This window comes from Macrobrachium rosenbergii, chromosome 22 (assembly GCF_040412425.1).
Source record: "Macrobrachium rosenbergii isolate ZJJX-2024 chromosome 22, ASM4041242v1, whole genome shotgun sequence".
Lineage (NCBI taxonomy): Eukaryota > Metazoa > Arthropoda > Malacostraca > Decapoda > Palaemonidae > Macrobrachium > Macrobrachium rosenbergii.
This window is the reverse complement of record NC_089762.1, coordinates 21,067,936-21,090,347: the sequence shown is the minus strand read 5'-3', so window position 1 is coordinate 21,090,347 and position 22,412 is coordinate 21,067,936. Positions and strand designations below refer to the sequence as shown.

Sequence of the window (22,412 nt, the reverse complement as noted above, 5' to 3'; positions counted from 1 at the left end):
GTTTAATACCTTGACCCTTAAGGGACCGGCTGAATATATATCAAGCACACCCCCAGACCGGGCAAGCTTTAAGGTTGGCCAATTTAAGAAAAAAAAAGTACATCAGTGGAAGGAGGAAGATATGCAAATACACATGGTGTAAGAACAAAATTCTAAAAATGTTTCCCTACCGTCCACAGGAAGTTGAAAGTGACTATTTACAACCATGTGTGGGGCCTCTTTTACAAAACACTTGTAAAAATATGTTAATATTACCAAGTTATGCATGTTTTTTCTAATAATTTATTTTATGTTGCAAAATTAAAATTAAAGCTAACACAGTATCATAACAGATATGAACTACAATCAGTAACAAATTCTGAGTAATATTTGTTGTAAATTATTTATGAGATTTACTGAGATGGGGAGATGTAACTTTTTGTGAGGTACCGTATACAGTACATGTTTTTTCTAATATTGTTTTCTAAACTTACAATTATAAGATAATAACTAAAACCAACAGCAATAAATAAATAAAAAGACACCCTGGTGCAGCTGAGATGCAGTACATTCCCCTCTGAAATCTCAAGGCATACTGATCGTTGTCTCTCCTGAGCTCAGTTAAATAGTTGCCATAAGTCATTTATGGATCATTGAAGTGCTACGAACATTTTTCCAACTAAATTTATCCAAACCGAATGGAGCATAATATTAATACTCATATGAGGATTCCCATCCATCACCCAAAACCTGTTACAGGTATTGTCCTACTTACGACAGGGTTAGGTTCCAAAAAACCCATTGTTTGTTGGAAAAAACGTATTTCGAATGTAGCCTAGCCTAAACTAGGGTATTCAGTACCATCTATACATGTATGGTAGCCTAGCCTACACTATAAAGTATACTCTATACATAAAGACAAAATCCATGAAGGAAAGAGAAACGCTGGAGTGCTGCAAGGCCCTTCGACTGTCATCCTTTACTTAGCAGACTGTTAAGTAAAGGATGACAGTCAAAAGGCCTTGCAGCACCCCAGTGTTTCTCTTTTCTTCGTGGATTGTGTCTTTATTTATATATTCATCACATTCCATATTTTCGTGATTCAGTTATACATACTCTATACATATACGGTATAGTAATTATTTATATCAGCTAATTCTTGAGGTTCATGCAGATAGACTTATGATAATTCAATACAGAGAGAAATTGAATAATAAACAAGAATTAGCTTAGCCTATACCATGGTATATCGTATACATATATGGTATACTAGCCTACATTATTCTGTACAGTACCCTATATTCACATATTAGTATCTTATTATACAAACATCAACATAACAAATATGCATCTGTTCCGTGGATCTTTTAAAAAAGTTATGTTTTGCTTTGCTGTATCATATTGCTTTTGTATTATAAATTGTATTCATAGCAATCAATGTTTCGGTTTGGAAATCGATTACGTGCTAAGTTTATTTCGCTGTATTTAACTCAGTTCAGAGCGCTTTTCTTCTAGTTACCGTGAATGAATCTCTAGATACTTTATTTATGTGGGACAAGGTTATTTTTCATTATACGAAGTGTTTTTAAGTCGAAATATAACTAAATATGTCTCGTTGTGAAATTAATTTAGCTATTTTTTTCATTAATAGATGACGTTGGTTGTTGGGGGCATGTTTGTTTTGTGTAAAAAAATCAAGATTCCGTTCGCTATTTTCACTTGATTTCATCGTAATACGAGCTTTACATATTTATCTTTTATCAGCATGAAAACAGCAGTAATGTGTGTTCTTTCATGCCCAGTAATTTTGATTAAAATATACGTTTCTCTCCAATTTTATTTACAGTCGAGCTTCATCCATGTTGCCAATGCACAATAATTTATTGTCATTAGCAGCTTGAACATTGTTTTCTCAGCTTCAGCTACAACTTGCAGCGTAAATTTAGCAGTATATTTCCTTGCCAATCTTTTCTCCATAGCAAATAAGGGTATAATGTAAAAATATATCAGCCCTGTTCTACTTAACCCTTAAACGCCGACTGGACATATCGTACGTCGACTAAAATTGTCTGTCGGGTGCCAAGTGGATGTACGGACGTTGACTACAAAAAGTTTTTTTAAATATTCGCGGAAAAATAGTTATAGGCCTAGTTTGCGAAAGATTTTAAATCACATGCCTTGAGGGATGCTGGGAGTTCACGGATCACGCTGTTGTTTTGTTTACAAGCGTGATCCAGCTGCGCATTCGCGAATTTCTTTTTTCTCCCACTAGAAAGCATCAACGACGTATCAGAAATTCTTTTGTCACTTTGTCGTAAATTTTGCACCGTTTTATATTAGCCGTTACATAAAGTTTTATATATGAAAATGTGCACAATTTCATGTAGAATACAACAAAAAACAACCCATGGTTGTAGATTTGATAAGTTTTGAACATTTTCATATAAATTACGATAAGTGCCAAAATTTCAACCTTCGGTCAACTTTGACTCGACCAAAATGGTTGAAAAACGCAATTGTAAGCTAAAACTCTTACATTCTAGTAATATTCAATCAATTACCTTCATTTTGCAACAAACGGGAAGTTTCTTTAGCACAATATTTCGATTTATGGTGAATTTTTGAAAATAACTTTTTTACGTCCATGCGTTACAAATTCATGCATCATTTTGTGATATTTCCTCCGTGTTGCTTTGATCGTTTTACAATTTGTTATATACCAAAATCATCGCAATTTAGTGTACAATACAACAACAAAAAAATAATCATTAGCTTTAACCGTTTTGCTCAAGCGCAATTTGTATACAATTATATATGAAATTTTTTTTTTTGTGCTGTCATATATTTCAATATTTATATATGATAATGATATTTTTTTTCATTTCTGATGGTTGCATACTAAACTTCAGGCAATGACAAAAAAAGAGCCAAAAGTGAACTCTTAATCTTAGAAACTAAGTGTGCTGTGATTTTTTGAAAAAACTTTTTTTCCGCTTGGGCGCTAACTCCCGAACGCTGCCGGCATACGGCAGACACTTTTGTAAATAGAGGCTCGGCGTTTAAGGGTTAACGTCATTTATAATATAACTACAGTAATTTTTTACTACTGTACGATGGTTGAAATACAAGCAAAACGGCTGTTATCCGATTCAGTTATTAGAAAAACAGCAGTTTCTCGTTCAGTTGTTTATGGCTGTATGAATTTACGCAAGAGTATAACGTAACTAACAATAACAATATTCTCTTTTACTTTTTTTAACTAGAAAAGATGGAGGAAAAGAAGTTGATCTGTTGTGATTTGGTCTCTCTCGCTGCCTGATTGCACGCTGCTGCCTGTGCCCATGTGAAATTTAAAAATATTTTATAAATATTGTCGTGTCAGTATTAATTGCTAACCCCATCTTAAAATCAAATTATCATAAAGTGAATTAATGCAACTCCAGCACTACCTGTATAGATAATCATATGAGGATTCCCATCCATTAAGGGTTAAGTATGCAGAATCATGTTTGAAACAGTAAAGCCCTTAGTCCACTACTACTGTGCATATTCAGGGCCTTTTCTAATAGATTTTCATCAATAAAATCTTTACAAAGCATCAGATATGGATCGTATTTTGGAAATAGCTATTTGAAGCCACAGCCTAATTGGCAAAAATATACAGTGATGTCTAATGTGGATAATTAAGGCACTTATCAGAGTAAATCAGAGAAATTTAGAGGCAGACATAGCTAAATTTAGTAAGCCCATAGAGAGGGTAGTTGGACTTAAACTATGACATCAGACGTAATTGCAGGGTTCCCAGTAGTATGATAATGATTGTAGAACCACAAATATTTGACCCTCTTGTACAGTAAGAAGTGCCTTGAGTAAGAAATGCGATAATTATCAAAATTGTAAGATAATATACAGTAAACCCCCTGTATTCGTGTTCTGATGATTCGCGGACTCACGCATTCGCGGGTTTCTCTGTGGAACATATCTAGCCATTATTCGTGGAAAATTCGCCCATTTGCGGTATTTTTCACTGAGAAATATTCACTAATTACTGTATTTTCATATAATTTTCATGAATAAATGCACTTTTTGTGATAAAACTATTAAAATACTCAGGTATAAACATTTTTACAGGGTTTTTCTTGTGTTTAAACTATGAAAATGGGCAGTTCTAAGTGTCTTTAGAGGGTTTTAAGTATTTGCGGATTTTAGCTATTCACGGGGGGGGGGGTTGTGGTACTCATCCCCCGCGAATGCTGGGGTTTCACTTTACTATAAATGGATTAGTGGATTATAAAATTTAGGGCTTAGCCCAAGCACTTGGACTATGAGTTACGTGTATCATTCAGCACTACAGTGCAGTTATGATTAATTGAAATGTATATATAATAAATGATGCACATGAAATACAGTAATCAAAATAACTGAAAATTGAAAGAATGCGTAACTTGAAATCCATAAAAAATTATTAAATAGATAAAACCGGGAATACACACTCACTGATAACCACTCAACAACCCTACAACAAACGTTAGTGTCACTTTCAAGTAAATGAATTAAGCGTATAGAAACAACAAAACTGATACAGAGGCACACAAATAAAGTAATGAAGGGGGAGTAGTGTGCTATACCAGGCACTGTGGATTTAATATGGGATTGATCATGCATTAAGGAAGTTAAGGTTAGAACGCTTGTGTTAGGTTACATTCATTTAGCAGGACTAAGCAGGTACACGTAACCGGAATTTTTGAGGGGACAATATAAAGCAACAAACTTCAGGGCAACAATGGTTTTCACAGAGAGTGTTACTGTAAGACTTGTCCACACAGGCTATTGTAAATGAGTTTATTATTAATTTTCTGGAGATAAATTCTATTCAAATGGAACAAGCCTACAAGGGCCACTGACTTAATGTTCAAGCTTTTAAAGAATATGGCATTAATTAAAAAAAAAAAATACATAAGATATGACATACAGAAAGAAGAGAAATAAATAAGAACAAGGTGAATTGTTGTAGGATTGTAATGCATTGCATCGCTGCTTGAAATTTTGAGGTTCTAATTGCACAACAACCTGTCCCTCCATGGTGGAGCTGGGTCAGTTAGGTGAATCAGTGTGGTTGCTTGATAATACTTGGTTGTAAGCAAAACTTATTGTAGGCAAGCATAATGTGACTTGCAGCCATGGGCTTTCCAGGGCTTGAATGCACACTAAACCTCTAGTATTTGAAGTTAGAAACCTGCATTTTTGCAACCTTAATATTGGAAATTAATGGATAAATACATTTCTCTGCTCTACCATTTCTATCATATTAGGTGTTACTATTTTGGTTTTTGTTTGCCTGCGTGAGTTGACATTGTATTGAAGTGCAACTCATCAGCTGGAGATCTTGGCATATTTAGTTTGGTCACCAAAGTACCAAGGAGTCCATTCAAGATTCAGTTCATGTAGACCTTGGTTTTCCTCAGCCAGTTATTTGTATAAAAACTCCTCTGCCTTCAAGAGTTATTCAGCAAATAGGAGTAAGTGGTTGTTATATCAGGTGAGCATAACAAACTTAAAAGATGATTGTTTTGGATAGGTACAACCACTGTTTCATAAGGAGTTCCCCTTCTTTCCTTGTAGTTGTATTCAGAACATTGAGCATTAAATGAAAGTGAAGAGAGCAGGACAGGCAGTGGAAGGACCTCCCTAGCCAGCTGTTGTCACTAGTTTTCAAGACCAATAAGGTTCAGTAACTTACACCAGAATGGATGGCTTGTTTACCTAGATATGGGTGCAAAGTAATATGAATATTAATTGTTGTTGGTATTTTGATAAAACAGACTTTATAAGAAAAATTATCCCTGCTTTTAGTATCTTTGCTAGGACTGGAAAATTCTCAATTGTTATCTTTGGTTTTGCAGATGAATGAAGTAGAAGAAGGAGAAGATCAAACTGATAGACAACTTCCATGCCGATGTGTACCGTTTGGCGTTGACACTGCACCCAGCATACGTGTTATTAGACCCTCTGCAATGTTTTATACATTTTATCAATCAGCAAAGGTGAGATGTAGCTCATTTGCCATGTTTTATTTAATATTTTTCTAAAATAATGTGATTAGGTTATCAGAAATCCATTGTGATTTCTTAAATGTTGTAGGACAAAATTCCAGCATTGTACTGTAACTCAGAATCATTCAGAAGCCAGGTAAGTGGAACCGCCTAGCATACTGGTAGACAGATACACATTCATAGGAATACCTCTGGACAGGACACACTAAAATGGCTAGTGCTGTGTAGGGGTCTGTTTCCCTTTGATATTGATTAATTTTATAAGTAATAGGCTCCTGTACAAATACAGCTACTGATATAAGTATTTTTACATATGTTGAAGATATGCTGACAGTGAGACCATTTTAGCTACTGTTGTTAAAAGTGAGTATCATAATTATAAATGCTTTATATCACAAATCAGTTACTCCAACTGCCCATTTCATTTGCCTCAAGATGTTCTTGGTCAAGAATTCTCTAAATGAAAACAAGAGCAATAGGCAGGTACAACATTCTTGATTTGCCTGTTACCATTAACATCATTCCTGATACTGATTCTTTCTTTTAATTGTACTTAGTGCACTTAACAGTAATAGAAGAAATTCAACTGTTCCCATTCCTGTCCAGTGGTAGTTACAAAGAGAAGTACGGTTACTAATCTTGTATGATCACTGATTCAGCAATTATTCTGGCTACTGTATTTTTAAATTACCCATTTCGTCACACTACCTTGCCACTAAAATTGGGTGGCACTGCTTGCTACATAAACGCTCTGGGTGTCATTGTAAACACAAACTTTTTTTTTTTTTTTTTACTCCAACAGTGGCTCCCAAGTGATAAGGAAATGCTTCTCCAGTAGAGCTCAAACCCATACAATGTCTATTAAAGATATGGTTTAGCTTATGAAAAAACTCAACAGAGGTGTTTCTGTAGGAAGCATGTGTGAATTATACTGCCTTAGTTCTTTGATTGTTTAAGACAGAGCAACAGAAGGAAAATCCACTTAGTTTCTCTGCTAACAGTGATTCAAAGAAACAGAAGTGTAAAAGGGAAACATTAGAATGGGAAAAGTTCTTAACTAGATCAAGTGCTATTGGAGTTGTTTAGGTTATGTGCAAGTGAGGGTGTCGAGAGAGAGGTTTTAATAGTTTCATTAGCTCAATAGTGGTCATAGGCAAGATTACTTGTCTGACAATAATGGAAGTAAAAGAAAAAGAAAGAACTTCCAATTGTTGGTTGTTAAAATTCTCTTAAAATCAATGAGAAAGTACAGCTTGTAAAAACATTTTCTTTTGACATAATTTACAAAAAAGTGTCTATATAAAATGAGTGCACATACAGTACATACATAATCTTTATACTTAATGGTAACTAGTGAGATCAGCTGACATAAAATGGCAGTAAAGTTGAAAAGAACTTTTAGTTGGTTGTTGAATGACATTAAAAATCATGGATAAATTGACCTTCACTTGGGAAAGTTGAACAAAGTATGTGTATTGTAAATAATTGTACTTTATTTCACCAGTGAGTTCTGTCAAGAAGTAACATTTATTTTCGGAGTTAAGGCCCAAAAAAATAGGAAGATGAGTACTATGAATAATCATAGAAGAGGGCTTAAGTTGGCCATTACCATTAATCTTAAACCCATGACATCATTCAGTCACGTGATAAGCTGGAAATTGTGACACTTTAAAGATAATCTGATAGACTTTCGCCAGTGGAAATAAAGCTGTGATATCACTGAAGAGGTAAACTTGGTATTCACTATACTAAGGCAAGTGCACATAACTTTTTGAACAAGCATGGGCAGTACTGAAAGGGGTTGTTAGTAATAATCCATTGTTAAACACCAGGTCAAAAGTAGTCAAGGCCAGATTCAGTGGATATGATACAGAATAGAAAAGTTTCTGGGATTTTTTCATTGCTGAGGTTCATGGAAAAACAGATTTAACTGAGGTAGAGAAATTCTCTTATCCAATACAGTATAAATTATTGTACTTTTATTACTGTATATGCCCTAATCCCAGCTACGTTGATAGGGGGAATGTTTAGTTTTAGCTTGCCATGGCTTAAGATGACAGATAGTAAAGTATGTTAGAAGAATACCAGACTGGGAAAAGAAGTCACTTATCTTTCAAGAGAAATTTTATCGTGTTCTTATCATGTAGGAAGTGATATTCACCAGAAAAGGGATTAAAGCTATGAGGCATATAAATTTACATTTATGTTGTTGTGTGATTTGTGCAGTTAACCATCTGAGATTCAGATAATGTCATGTAGAAGTTACCCCATGACTTTTTGATGATGAATAGAAAATTTGAAGTAGAAACTAATAAATATTTTGATGTTATGTATCAGAGGGATGACATCTGGAGAGTATGAGGGATGACATCTGGAGAGTATGAGGGATGTTTTACTCTGTCTCCTCCAAATGTAGGGGTTGTTCAAGAGAATGATCATCAAGCCTTTTCTGAATAGATAATGTAAAATTGTTTGCCTATTTTTCTTGTTTCTTTACTCACTTTATGTGCAATAACAGGCATAAGTAGCAAATAAATTATGGGAAATTAAAATTTGTTATGTTTTTTGGTTAAAAAATATATTCTTTTTTAAAGCTTTTTCAAAAAATATTTATTTGGAATGAATCTTACCCACACTGTTAAATTTAGCTTATATCTTTGCATCGTTAGTTGTGATCGCCATTCAAAATAAAACAAAATAACACTTGGCTAACCTGGTAGGACTGTCTCTGTAATCACCTGTTTCTCACCTGGTGGCATTGGAATGTTTGCATTCTTGTCAGAATTCTTTATGCTGTGCCCTTATGCAGACAAGTGTGAATCAGCGTTAGTAATAATTTTGATGATTTCTGGCTGATTTTCTGCTGTATGTTATTGTGCTTCTTTTCTGTTTTTGCGTTACGTCATCTACAACAAACAGATGAAAACATTAGGCTGTATATGTGGAAACAAATGTTTTGCATGTGCATGATGGCCACGTGTGTGTTAGCCATGCTATTGAGGCACAAGTGTGGTTTTCTTGTTGTGAAGATAATAAGGAGTGGTCTGAAAAGAGGATGAAAATTTGGTGAAGTATCAGAAGATGCTAAAGGCCGATAGATTACGTAGACAATTTGTTAGGGCAGGCCATAAGCCTACTTAGTCTTTGCATATTGTCTTCTTGTGTTGCTTCTCCTCTTCCATTAGCTTACCTGTAGCCTAGGTTAATTCCTCTCTCACCTCTGCTCCGCCTTATTTTACCCCCTATGTGGTTCAGGTGAAAAATAATGGGTAATTGAGAAATATTCCTTTATGGTTAGAAATTTGACTGTATATATTAAGGAGAGATTGTCCCCCCTCCTCATAGTGATCAACCTTTTTCGGTTTCCCCCTGTGAGAGAGGTGTTGAAGCCTTGGCATCCGTCAGTAGCCCGCCCTCTGGACTGCCCCGGGTCTGTTGGTCTTCTCTGCGGATAGGGAACCATGGCATGTCTTGGGACCAAGGTCTGTGCCCATCGCCACCTCCCTCAACTGTCTTCCGGTTCAAATTCGACTCGTTTTCCGGAGTTTTTTGGTAGTTTAGCGCTTGCATATACTGGCTCACATATCATCCATTTTGTAGAGAGTGATAGTGATGTATATGAACGGGTAGAGTTATTTAGGGATGCAGACACATATTTACTTCATTAGTTTCTGAGCCGGATGTCAATTCTTCTGTCATCATTTACTCATCCTGTACCATCCGCTGAGCTGAGTAATCTGTCTCCCATCTTACTCAGTTTTCTCCTCTGTAGCTTCGTATTCGTCACCTTTTGACAGTTGTTTCTATTCGTAATAGCTGCTCTTCCTCCGCTGCTCGTTTATCTAGAGTGAATTAGCCTGGTGATAGAATGGCTCTCGCTTCTTGGCACTCGCCTCTTATGTGTTGTGCAGATAGCTCCGGATGTTGTCATGGTTACATGGTGATGTCATGCAAAACCCTCTACCATCCCTACTCAGCTGTCACTATCCCTGCCATCCGGTAGTAGCTACTGGTGTTCTGTGATGTCATTGCTGACATTCCATGGTAAGTCACCTTCTCTGGGATTTTTTGCCTGACCATCATAGCAAACTGTCTGCACTAGATACAAAAATTATTTGTCTCATATGCACAACTGTTATCCCAATAAAAGTTCGTTGTAGAATATAACATTTCACATCTTGCATTCTTGATGGTCTAAATATTTTGGACGGCTTGCAATTGTACAAGCCCATGCTTCGCTTCACATCTTGAATTCCTGGTGATCCAACTATGCTGAACGGCTTGCGACTGCACAAGCCCATGTTGAATGCGGCGCCCATGAATCCTTTGCGCCGTACAGATGTCTCCCAGCAACCATGGGGATTTGTAGACGTCCTGCCCGACATCTCTCCAAAAACCCTGGATTCTCTCATGAAGGTGTAGGCGTAGAAACCTGCAGGCGTAACGTAGACGGCCCCGATATCTAACTTGTATCAATTGAAGCACATAGAAGTCATTCATAAGGCTCTGTTGCAAGGAAGTGGTGTGTAACGTAAGTTGGTCATGTGGACAGTCAACCCAAAAGGGTACCTAGTCCACTCCCTAGGCCATACTATTACTAAAATATTAAACCCACTAGGGCAAAGGTCATATAAAACTGTGAAACAATTCCAAGTTGCCAACTGGAATTTCCACAGTCAACCCTCTATCAGTTATACTAACTTTAAGATACTACCCATACAAATTCTTCCCAGTAAAAATTACTTGAGAATCATACCAATATACTGAATTCATTAAAGGCAATTCTAAACATCTGAGAGGTAAAATATCTCGCAAAGTCATCAAAGTTTTACCGTGGTTAGCAAATAGTGTCGATACCTGCTCAATTCTCAACAAAATAGCAATTGACATACTAGCAATTGCTCCTATGATCAAAACAACTACAAGTACCAATGGCACAGCCCTCTTATTCTAAAAGAGAACTGAAAAATCTAAATATGGAAGTCATATTAAAGTCCTCCTAATCCTATCCTAAACCCTAACTGATTTGCCCCAAACCCGTAACAGATCAGACCGATTTCGTCTGATACACTAATCACCCCACAAAAGAAAAAAAAAAAATCCTAAGTAACAAAACTTTATTTTGTAACTCTATACTCAAAGATATTGCGTCAAACGACAACTACATATCATAATATTCTAATATAGTAACACACAGGCCTAACCTCACTATGAAATTAGCCCATGCCATGACTCCGAAAGTCATGTGAATGCCGTGACCTCTAGGTAACCCTTAAGTGCTTGAACTGGGCATAATGTTTTGTCTGCTAAATTAAGTTTCCTTATAAGAATAGGAGATTTCCTTTTAAAAGGATCCTCATTCTTGGCCAGGAATGATGGGCCTGGGGACAATGATAAATGATTATCAACAGTTTGTGTGATATATCGTCCCCGTCGAAGAGAGCCCAGTTCACTAATACGGGCCCCTGAAGCTAATGCAATTAGGAAAATCGCCTTTTGTAGTTTGAGAGTTGCGGTTGTATTGGGTCCACTGAACTGAGGAGTAGATAGAAGTCCAAGTACCTTGTTCAGGGACCAAGTAATTGGGAGTCTTTCGGGAGCAGGTCTTTGCAGAGCAAAAGACCGTAGAAGGGAAGTAACGACTTCTATGCTGGAGTCAATCCTGAATCCATAAAGCAAGGGTTCTGATAATGCTGTCTTGTATGACATGATTGTTGTAACCACAAGGCGTTTGTCTTCAAAAAGATATATCATAAAATTTAAAAGTGTTTCCATAGAAATTTCAACTGGGCTCTCAGTATGGATATAATCTAACCATATCTTCCATACAGACTGGTATTGTCGGATAGATGACGTCCGTAACTTTTGCACTAGGTACCTAGCAATGTTGGGTGAGTAGTTTTCACGGCAGATAATGTTTAACAAATCCACACGTGAAGGTCTCGGCTCAGAAAGGAGGATGCGTAAATAATTTTCCCTCCTACTTTCTGGGATAGTACAGCGGATGACAGTGGAATTGATTTTTTCGCCTGCTGTTGAAGTCATAGGAACCAATGTCTGTTTGGCCAGTTTGGGGCTATTAAGTAAGCTGTTCCTTTGAAGGTTAGGAGTTTGCTCAAAACCTTCGAAATCTGGGACAGTGGCGGAAAAAGATATATCGTCTTCCAATTGTTCCAGTCTAGTAGGAAGGCATCTCTTGCTATTGCTTGACTATCCAAGTTCGGAGATACATATACTGGAAGTTTGTGGTTCTCGTATGTGGCGAACAGGTCCACTTCTGGTTATTGAAGCATGTTGGCTATTGTTTGGAAAGAGTGGTTGTCCAACATCCACTCCGTTGAGGCTGTCGTTTTCCTCGATAGAGAGTCTGCTATTACATTGAGAGACCCTGTGAGGTGAATTGCAGACAGGTGCCACTTCTTTACTTGTGCCATCCGAAGAATGGCAAGCATTACCATGTTGAGAGGAGGTGAACGTGATCCCGATCTCTTGATGCAGGACATTGCAGTTGTGTTGTCTAGGACCAACAGAATGTGTGTCTCTTCTGGAGGTTTGAGTGTTCTGAGAGACAAAAAGACAGCCATCAATTCCAGGAAATTGATATGACACTTCCTCAGAGAAACTGACCACTTCCCTGCCACCTGACGATCTTCCCAATGTCCTCCCCAACCTGTCAATGAGGCATCTGTGTGTATTGTCACTCTTACAGATGGAGGAGTCGGGTGACCTGTTTCGCCAGAGATTCCTTCCGGGTCCAAGGCCGAAGTATCTCCCGGACTTTTTGATTCTTTTGGTGAGATCTGTCTCGCAGCTTTTGTCTTGCGTGCGACAGCCAAAATTTGTTCATGTTTTTCAATTGCAATCTGAGTATTGGATCTATTATGGATGCAAATTGCAGTAGACCCATCATGCGTTCTAATTGCCGTCTTGAAACTCTGTGCTGGTCTAGGAACCTTTTGAGGTCTTTCCTTATCCTGTTCTGAGTTTTGATGGGGAGAGACAACAGGCCCTGAAGAGTATCCCAACACAGTCCCAACCACTGAAAACGTCTGCTGGGTGTGAGACGGGATTTTTCCTAATTTATTAGGAAACCTTTTGACTGGAGTCTGTTGATCACTGCTCTTAAGTTTTTTAGGCATTCTTTTCTTGTGGCCCCCCAGATTAACCAGTTGTCTAGGTAAGATATTAGTTGTATTCTTTCCTTCCTGAGTTCCTGGACGACTACCGTTGCTAGTTTTGTAAAAATTCTTGGGGCAATGTTTAGTCCAAAGGGCATGACTTTGTACCTGTACGTCTCTTTCCCTATCCGGAACCCTAGGAAGGGGTGAAAGGGAGTGGCATTAGGGACGTGCCAGTATGCATCTTTCAGATCTATAGAAACTGTCCAACTCCTTTTTGGAATGACTGAACGTACTTGGGCAACGGTAGTCATCCGAAACTTTTGGCAAAGAATATACTTGTTCAATGTTGATAGGTAGAGGATCACTTTTTTCAGAGGAATCCTTTTTGGGAACACTGAAGAGATGTGCCTGGTGGCAAATATATGCATGTTTCTCTATGGCACCTTTTAATAGGGCCTTCTGCACGTAATCTTCTAGAGAGGGGTTTGATGCTTGAAAGAACCCCTTTAAAGGCGGGGGAGGGTGGGACCATTTCCACCCCAGTCCGTTGAGAACAATGCTTTGTCCCCAAGGAGAAGACTTCCATTCCTTGTGGTGTCTTTTGAGTCGACCCCCAACCAAACAATTCGTGTTGATATCCCCCTCTTCCTCTACCTTTTCCTTTGATGGGCATTCCAGGCGTTGCTTTTCCTTTTCCTTTGTACGATGGTTTTTGGACCTTATGAAAAGGATGTCCTTGCTTATGTGGCTGTTGCTGTACTTTTGAAGGAGGTTGTCCTTTCTGGCTACTTACCTGTTTGTGAGGAAAAGATTTGGAGGTGATTGCAGGCTTATATGATTTTTTATCAAAACGAGCCTCTTTTGAGTTGGGTAAAGGGAAATTCCGGGTTTTTTGTTTCCCAATTTCTCCTTTTCCCAGAAGAGCACACAGTACAATTTTGTTGTCGTGCTTGCTCGTTGACTTGCGTTACCACAGAATCCTCAAACAGGTCCCTACAGAAGGGATTAGACTGTAATAAGGCCGTTACATTAGGAAGTGACTTGTTGGAGCCTTCCAATGTTTCCATTCGTGCTTTTAAGCGCCAGTCTAAAAAGTCGTAGAGTGCTTCCCATAGGGTTCTCATAAGACTTTTAGCCACAGCAGCAAAATATGTCCTGGTGTCATCTGGAAGCCTTTTGGTGGCGGCTTCTAGCAAGGTGGAAGAGGTCAAGATACTGAGGAGAAGATTCCTAGCATGGAATTCTGATGAAGCTGTCTCATCTGAGATTCTTCTCATAGGAGTCCCAAATTGTTGAGTAGCAACATCCAAGGGGAGCTTTTTCCTTTCAAAAGGGAGCTGAAGTGTTGCCCACTCCTTGGTGGAATTTTTCGAAACCGGGAGGACTGTGACAAATGATTTTAGTTCTGCCAATGGCTTCCGTTTTCTAGTTACTACATAATTTTGGAAGTTTGTCTCCACATGATTAATTATTTTAAAGGTGAAGGGACAGAAGGCTGGAGGTACTTGGTGAGCTAGTTGAGTTTTATTCATGATGGGAGTATAGATCCACCTACCGTTGATCTGGTAAAGGGCATCATCAACAGCTTTTAATGCTGTGTTCCCACATAAGAGAACTGTTTCCTTTTGAGGTTTCTCCATGTCCAGTAGCGGTGGAATCAGGCGCCATTCTGTATTAGGGAATGCTGCCCTGTCTCTAAACTCCACATGTACGACTTCAATCATGGTTTTTCTCTCGTTAATGAGATACTTACCATCAGGAGAGAAAATACACATTGAAGCGTCTCGCCAAGGGTTGTTAGGATCATCATCAGGGGAGAATGTTGGAGCCCCTGTTGTGTTCTGACCTGAAGCTTTATAATTAGCCTTGGATCTTGTTTGGTCAGAGTTTGTTTCCACTCTCCCTTTTCGATTGCAGGATGCAAGACTTTTACACTTTGGAGTGTACATGACTGACTTTATTTCTTTAATTTCCTGTTTGGAATCATGCAAAATGCCCATTATGTACTGCCGTTCTGTGGCAAGGGCATCTTTGATGTTGCTCATAATTTCCTTACGGAACTGGTCAAATACTGCAAACTGTGTATCCCTTCTGGGGGAGCTTGCATATTCTGACTGAGCATCTGCAGCCGAAATGTGACTGCCTGTACCCCAGGGAGTAGAAGTCCTGGGTGAGTTACTATACCCCTCTGAATATGTAGTCATTTCACTTGGGGTTAACTGAATCCTTGTATCCCTTTTGGGGGAAGGATCCTGATCAGCTTCTGAAAGTTGCATGGGTGATTGAATTCCTTCTGGAAAGTTTCTACCCCAGTAAGCTGAAGGTAGTGTCCCAGGTCCTTCTGGGTTCAGCAAGGACATTTTGGTAGCAACATCAATTTCATCTAAATGATGATCACCTCCAAGAGGAACTTCCTCCATTTTCTCCGCAGGGTTTATCTGGGAGGTCCTTGGGACTGATGTTATTGGGTTTTGGCCCGAACATGGATCCTCTGAGAATGGGTTAAATATATGCTGCCGGAGTTCTGCCGGAAAGATATAATCTCCCCCTTCCTCTCCCTTGCTGAACCCTAGGACCCATCGAGACAACCTGAAACAAGCTGTTTCATCCTTGAAACTTGCTGCCAAGAGCACACTGCAAACTTTGCACATATCTGGCAACCAGGCAAATCTGTCCTGATTTTTACAAGGACTATGCTCGTGGCAGGTGGAATGGGCCATACCCACTGGCAAAAAGCGAACCAAGCAATTTGCTACGGAACACTTGAGCTGAGGGTCCTGCATAGTGGTGGCCCTGTAGTGAAAGAACCAAGTTGTTATTAGAAACTAATTTAGAATAAATCGTTTTTTGAAAGAACAGACACTTTGTAAAAAACCTTGTGCCATTAATATATTACATCTTACAGGTTAATTTGGTTACCATGCGTAAATGTAATACGTTACAAAATATGTGAGTTAACTTAGACTATTGTAGGTTTTAGGTTGACTGACAGCATATAGGGCTGCATTACTTAAGCTGTAAGTCCTTTTGCAATGGCTTATGTGAAATTTTAATTCCTGTCATGCCATAAGGACTATTCTATAAACTAATTTGTTTAACAGCTAAACCAAGCTACTGTTTTAAATGGCTTAGTTTAATACTTCTAGTATAAGCTACTTTAATCTAAGCATAGATCTCTTAGAAGATTCTCGCTTAACCTATTCTAGGTCGTTTCTTATTCTAGGTTTAATTAAGAACCTAAGGATATAAGCTATACCAAAAATTAATTTTCTTATCTGGTTTTTTGTTTCATGCAGCTGAGACTACATTTCTGTCTGATACTCAGCCGCTCTGTTTGTAAATTAACAATCGGAACGTTCCCTTGAGGGGTTTCCTCTAAATCTGGTTAGGCTATTGTCTGCTCTAAGTTTATATCACCTGTAAGGGTATAGGCTTCATAAGATCTTACTAATGTTATTGACCCTAGAATACTGTTTATATGCACTACTGGGCTTATTCTTTCTTAGCCTAGTTAGGGTATTAGCTAATCCAGACTTTTATAGATTACAAATGGTGCTAGGACCGTTCGTTACTGGACCGTTCGTCCCCGGACACTTTGTTACCAGACATTTTGCTACAGGACAGTTCGTTACTAGGACCCTTCACTACCAGGCCATTACGCTACCAAGAGCTTTTTTTTTTTTTTGATTTGTTGTGAGCTCATATTTTTTAATTAGATAAATGTGATAATAATAATAATAATAATAATAATAATAATAGTTTGTCATTTTTGTTATATATAATAATACAATAGTAATACTATATATTTATTATAATATTTAAATATTAAAAATATTTACTGTACTAGTTTGGTCATATATTAGTTTAGTCATGTATTATAAAATAAAAAGAAAGTTTTTATTAATATAGCTTCAAATTATGAGCAATAGCTCAAGAAAATCCATTTTACATTCAGGGTTGTAGCGACTAATAACATTAAGAACCCTCTGCTCAGAGTTCTTATACTTTCTTTTCTTTGAAGGTAGATTGCCGCAATTTACTTGTATGAATTTTGTTCTCGCTAGTCCTTCTTCGTTTTTCAAGGCATCAATCAATTTCCATATATTTGGATGTGAGCTTGTAACTGAAGTTCTAAGAGAGCTATGAAAACCCTCTTAAGTTGTTATTTGTCCTGGGCATTTCATTGACTGTCCTCTGATACACATTCCACAACTGTATAGGAAACGGGTTCTAGTCGTCTTCTCCTTGATCCCCGGCCTCGTTCACCACCAATGTAATTTGTAGAAAAGTACGAAACTATTTCTTCTGGAATTTCATTATCATCGATCAACTCCTCAAACCCTGAAAGAACGTCATTTGGCGGTAAAAATGCAAGTGCTGGGAAACAGCGCACTTTTAAACTAAATTCGTCGTCTTGATGATATCGTTCCTTGTACCCTGCTTGAACTGTATGTTTGTAAACATTCTGAGATAAATGAAATAAACAACAGCTAACTTCTGTTTCATGAAAAACAGCCTTCAGTGAATTAATGACAGCCTTTTCAAAATCAACCACAGTGCGATCTGGCTCATGATTTTGTACGAGGTCTTTAATTACAGAAAAAAGGCGCTTGTAAGTGGCTTCGGTTTTATCAGGTAGTAGTGCAAAAAGTCGGGGAATACTTATGTCTTTAGTTTGTATATGCAATGTATATAACTGATAGTATATAATTGGACAACATTTGAATGTTCCATTACCTGCCCATACTTTAAACTTTTTCAAATCACTTAATCCATCTGCAGATGCAAATACCAAAATCCTTTCGAGATCGTCTTCGCCACTGTCATATTGCAGAAATAATGACCCAGTACTCAGTTTGGCGTAGTCTTTGGGAATCAGATAACCATGCCTTACTTGTGGAATTGGAGGAGATTTATTTTCCTTTTGCCTCCATCGGCGTATATTACGACTTATATTTGATGGACAAGGAAGTTCAGCTATGGCACATTCATGTAAATTCTTTAATTCAGTAGCAATCAAAGTACGTGAAGAGTCCTGGGTTCCAAGAGCTTTATCTTTGATTTGATTGCTTGCACATTTTGCATTTACAGAAGAAGCCGTGGTAGTATGATTGTGTTCACCGACTTCCTTTATTATTACATAATTATCCTCATCAACGTTTGTGTGCACTCTTGCTTTACACGTCCGATTTTCACACATCCAGTATTGTTTTGTCCCATCACTATTTTCCTTCTGCTTACAGTATATGTAATTCAAATCATCCACCAACTTGATTTGTTTTCTTCTGGATTCAATCGTCCTGGGCATCTTGACTAAGGGTTCAGTCACTTTTAAAAAAGAGATACTTAGCAAATGAAATACGTTGGTTTAGTTACAGTAACAAAGTAAAATGTATAATAGTATCCAGTATTTTAAGTAACAAGGTAAGATGTATAATAGTAATTATGTTAACAACTATTCAGTATTCCAAGTTAGGAACTACATTAACAAGGTGATCAACATTTAATTACAAAAATAATAGTGGACAAAACTTTGACCTTTTGGTAGCGTAATGGCCTGGTAGCGAAGGGTCCTAGGTAACGAACTGTCCCGTAGCGTAATGTCCGGTAACGAAATGTCTGGGTACAAATGGTCCGGACACCTTTACAAATATATAGGGTATATAAACTTAGCAATTTGCTAATAAGTAAGCACAGTTAGGCTACTATGTTTGTCTGGCCCAGGTTGACAACTTCCCTTGATTGTATCCAATCCTAGGTTATTTGGTCTATAATATCATATAGTATGCCAATAATGTAAACTCTTATTGTCAGGTTATCACTTACTCTAATCTAGGATACTGCTTAATCTGGGCTAATTATTTCACAAGGGTATGGTTACATAAAACACAAATGCCTTAGTATGTAACCTTGAGGCTAGGCTACCATCTCATCTTGCATAGGTTACTATTTTCATCTAGTTCTAGATTATCATGTAGTAAATTACTGCCTAGTAAAGTGATTGTCCAGTAATGGGGTGTTTTTGTAAGTTTAATTTAAACTAATATAGCTACTGCCTAGTCCTAGATTATATGGATCATACGCAAGTTCCGAGGTTATACAAACGGGAAAATTTTTAGTTTCCTGTTTACTGAATTCTAGGATCCTTGGTGTAAACTGGGCTGTTGCCTAGTTCCGTATGAAATTTTTTTTCACGCTGTCGTATATTTCAATATTTATATATGATAATATTTTTTCCATTTCTGATGGTTGCATACTAAACTTCAGGCAATAACAAAAAAAAAAGGAGACAAAAATGAACTCAATCTTAAAAACTAAGCGTGCTGTGACTTTTTGAAAAAAACTTTTTTTCCGCTTCGGCACTAACTCCCGAACGCTGCCGGCATACGACAGACTTTTTTGTAAATAGAGGCTCGGTGTTTAAGGGTTAAGCAAAATATTAAGTTACCAACTTACCATTTTGAAGTATGATTTTATATTTCATATTAATGAACTCTTCTGACTTTCTATATCCAAAAATGGCTTTTATTTAATACATCTAAAAAATAAAGTAAGTAAATAACACAGAGTAACTGATATCAATCACCAAATGGTATTTATTTTTGTAAATTTTTTCTTTATTTGATTCATATTTTATTTTTGTTTATATACTATTTTGTTTATATATATAGTACCCCTTTTGCATTAAAAAAATCAAATTATTTACCAATTTCTTTTAACCTAAACATCTGAAGTTTACCACTAGTATTAATATGTTCAGTTATTTCTTATGTCATGTGTGGTTTTGTAACACAAATAATATGTACTAAGATATGACTGAATGTACTGGTAGGTTAAACATTATGTTAAGTACTAAAAAATTAATATTATCCTAAAAAAAAAAGTTTTGGAGGAAGCATGACGATCTAAAGAAAATAAAAAAACCAAAGAAAAATAAAAAATAAAAACCATTAAAAACTTTAGAAAACATAAAAACCAAAAACACCATGGTTTTTTTGCTGGTTTAAACTGTTAGTTTAATATGGCCAACCCTATCTGAGGCTAATGGGAAGAATGTCTTATTCCTTTTACAGTGTCTGGCAAAGCTTCAAGAAGAACCTTTGGGAGTATGGTTCTCAGGGAAGGTTACTTTTTACCTTTGTTATATTTTTTACCCTTATCAGCTTCCTGATATCATTCTCTCCACACTCTTCACACAAGAGGAGTTTTAAGTTGGGAGGGGTAAATTGGACAGTAGTTATACAATGAGGCCATCAAGCCATTTTTATTCTAGTCACCCTCAGGGAGGGAGCTGGAGGTCAGTTTTTGGCATTTCCAGCCTCATCAAGTTTGTTCATATTACTCCCTTTTCGATGAGTCATTCACTTTGGTCCTGGCGGCCTTTTGGAAGGGCAAACGATGATTTCTGTCGACATGTAGGACATGTACTTCCACATCGTAGTACACCCTCAGTTGAAGTAAAGTATTCTCCTGTGTGGGAGTTTTTAGCAGGATGGGGTCATCTGCTTGGTATCAGAGTAGTTCTCTCATTTTCGGATGACTGGTTCGTTCTCACCAATTTGTTTGTGATGACCTTCTTAACAGCTGAAGTAAAGTATTCTCCTGTGTGGGAGTTTTTAGCAGGATGGGGTCATCTGCTTGGTATCAGAGTAGTTCTGTCATATTTGGATGACTGGTTCGTTCTCACCAATTTGTTTCTGATGACCTCCAGAGTGAAGAGTAATGTTATATGTCTAGCCTCAATACTGGCTGTTTGTTCAATGTTGACTAATCTGTACTTTCCCAATCCAGTCAGTTGCTTATCTGGGGATGAAGATCAGTTCTCTCTTGTTGACTTTAAAGTATGAAGAGGCTTTCAATCTCTTGTGCTGGAAATTTCAATCTTCCTATAATGGTTTACGATGAAATTTAGTTGTAGTCCTTTAGATTTTAAAATAACTTGTTTGAGCCTTTGGTAAGGCATCACTGAGAAACTTTGAAGACATCTTTCTTTGGCTCTTACTCTGGCTGTTTATTAGTGAGCTTCAAGCCCTTTCTTGTATGTGGGCTTTGTTGTAGTGGCAATCTCTCTCTTTTCTTTCATTGCCTAGAGAAAAGAAATAGAGGTGAAAACCCTTCCCAGATTTGTGACAGTGCCTAATTTAACTGCTTTGGTAGACAATGAAGAAGTGGCTGTCATATGTCCAGTTAGAACTCTTAAGGGTTTATATTAGTGAGCTTCAAGCCCTTTCTTGTATTTGGGCTTTGTTTTAGTGGCAACCTTAAACTTTTCTTTCATTGCTTAGAGAAAAGTTAAAGCCCTTCCCAGATGTGTGACAGTGCCGGTTTTAACTGCTTCGGTAGGCAATGAAGAAATGGCTGTCTTATGTCCAGTTAGAATTCTTGAGGGTTTACCTAGACAAAGATAAATCTTTAAGAGGAGGAGTTAAGAATTTATCTGTGGTGTTAGAAAGCCAAACACTCCTATGTCCAAGAATGTGTAAGTCAATGCGCACACAGTTGATTCCTGAGCTTTTACCATTCTTGGAAATAATCTATATGGCTTCTGTACTGTATGCATGTCTTTATTTCCTTTAGAACCTGTTGTCATGCAGCTCAGGGGGGATGCAACTGTTTTTGCCTCATTATTTGCAAAATGTTCAAATTTAATATGAGGTGTAAAGCCCTCAGTCTTATCGCTGCGATGGGGATGCTTTCTCCTGAACCAAATATGATAGTGACCTTGTTTTCTATCTTGTCGTTAGTTGTTATGAAATTCTGCTATTGAGTTTTGGGAGCATGAAGTTACACATTGGTGTATAGGAGCTCATCTTCATATATGAAGGTGGTAGTTGTCTTTAGTTTTGGGCTGTCAGTTATGGGCTTCTGACTCGGGCACAGGAGTCACTATTTCTGTACAAGGTAGAGTCCTTTTTTCCCTGTAAGGATTCTCTGACAAGTCTCACTACGAGGGCCTTACACCACGTTGTGGTTCCAATGTCTGGCAACAGTGCTTGCCAGTAAGGATCACACAACAGGCAGGAATGTTGAAAAGCAATTCTCTCTCCATTAAAAATCTTTTAGTTCGCTTGGTTGAACATTGTTTCTCTGGCTTTACTAACCCACCATCCTCATTCAGTATGGTAGTCAGCTAACTTTAACAGTAGTTAAGATTCATTCCTAATACTGTAGTGAAGATTTTTATGATAAAATTAATTATTTGGATACTTTCCTACTGTTAAAGTGGAAACCCACCCAGCCTCTCCACATCTTAGTGGGT

The 22,412-nt window shown here is 37.5% G+C and overlaps 1 protein-coding gene across 1 annotated transcript in view; it reads left to right on the top strand.

The window, feature by feature from the left end:
* The window catches only part of LOC136850625 (protein artemis-like), a 100,383-nt gene that overhangs the window by 59,868 nt on the left and 18,103 nt on the right, over window positions 1-22,412 (top strand). The window contains exon 5 of the mRNA XM_067124323.1: window positions 5,883-6,023. Within this exon, the coding sequence (XP_066980424.1) occupies window positions 5,883-6,023 (141 nt within the window). The remainder of the gene's footprint in view (window positions 1-5,882; window positions 6,024-22,412) is intronic.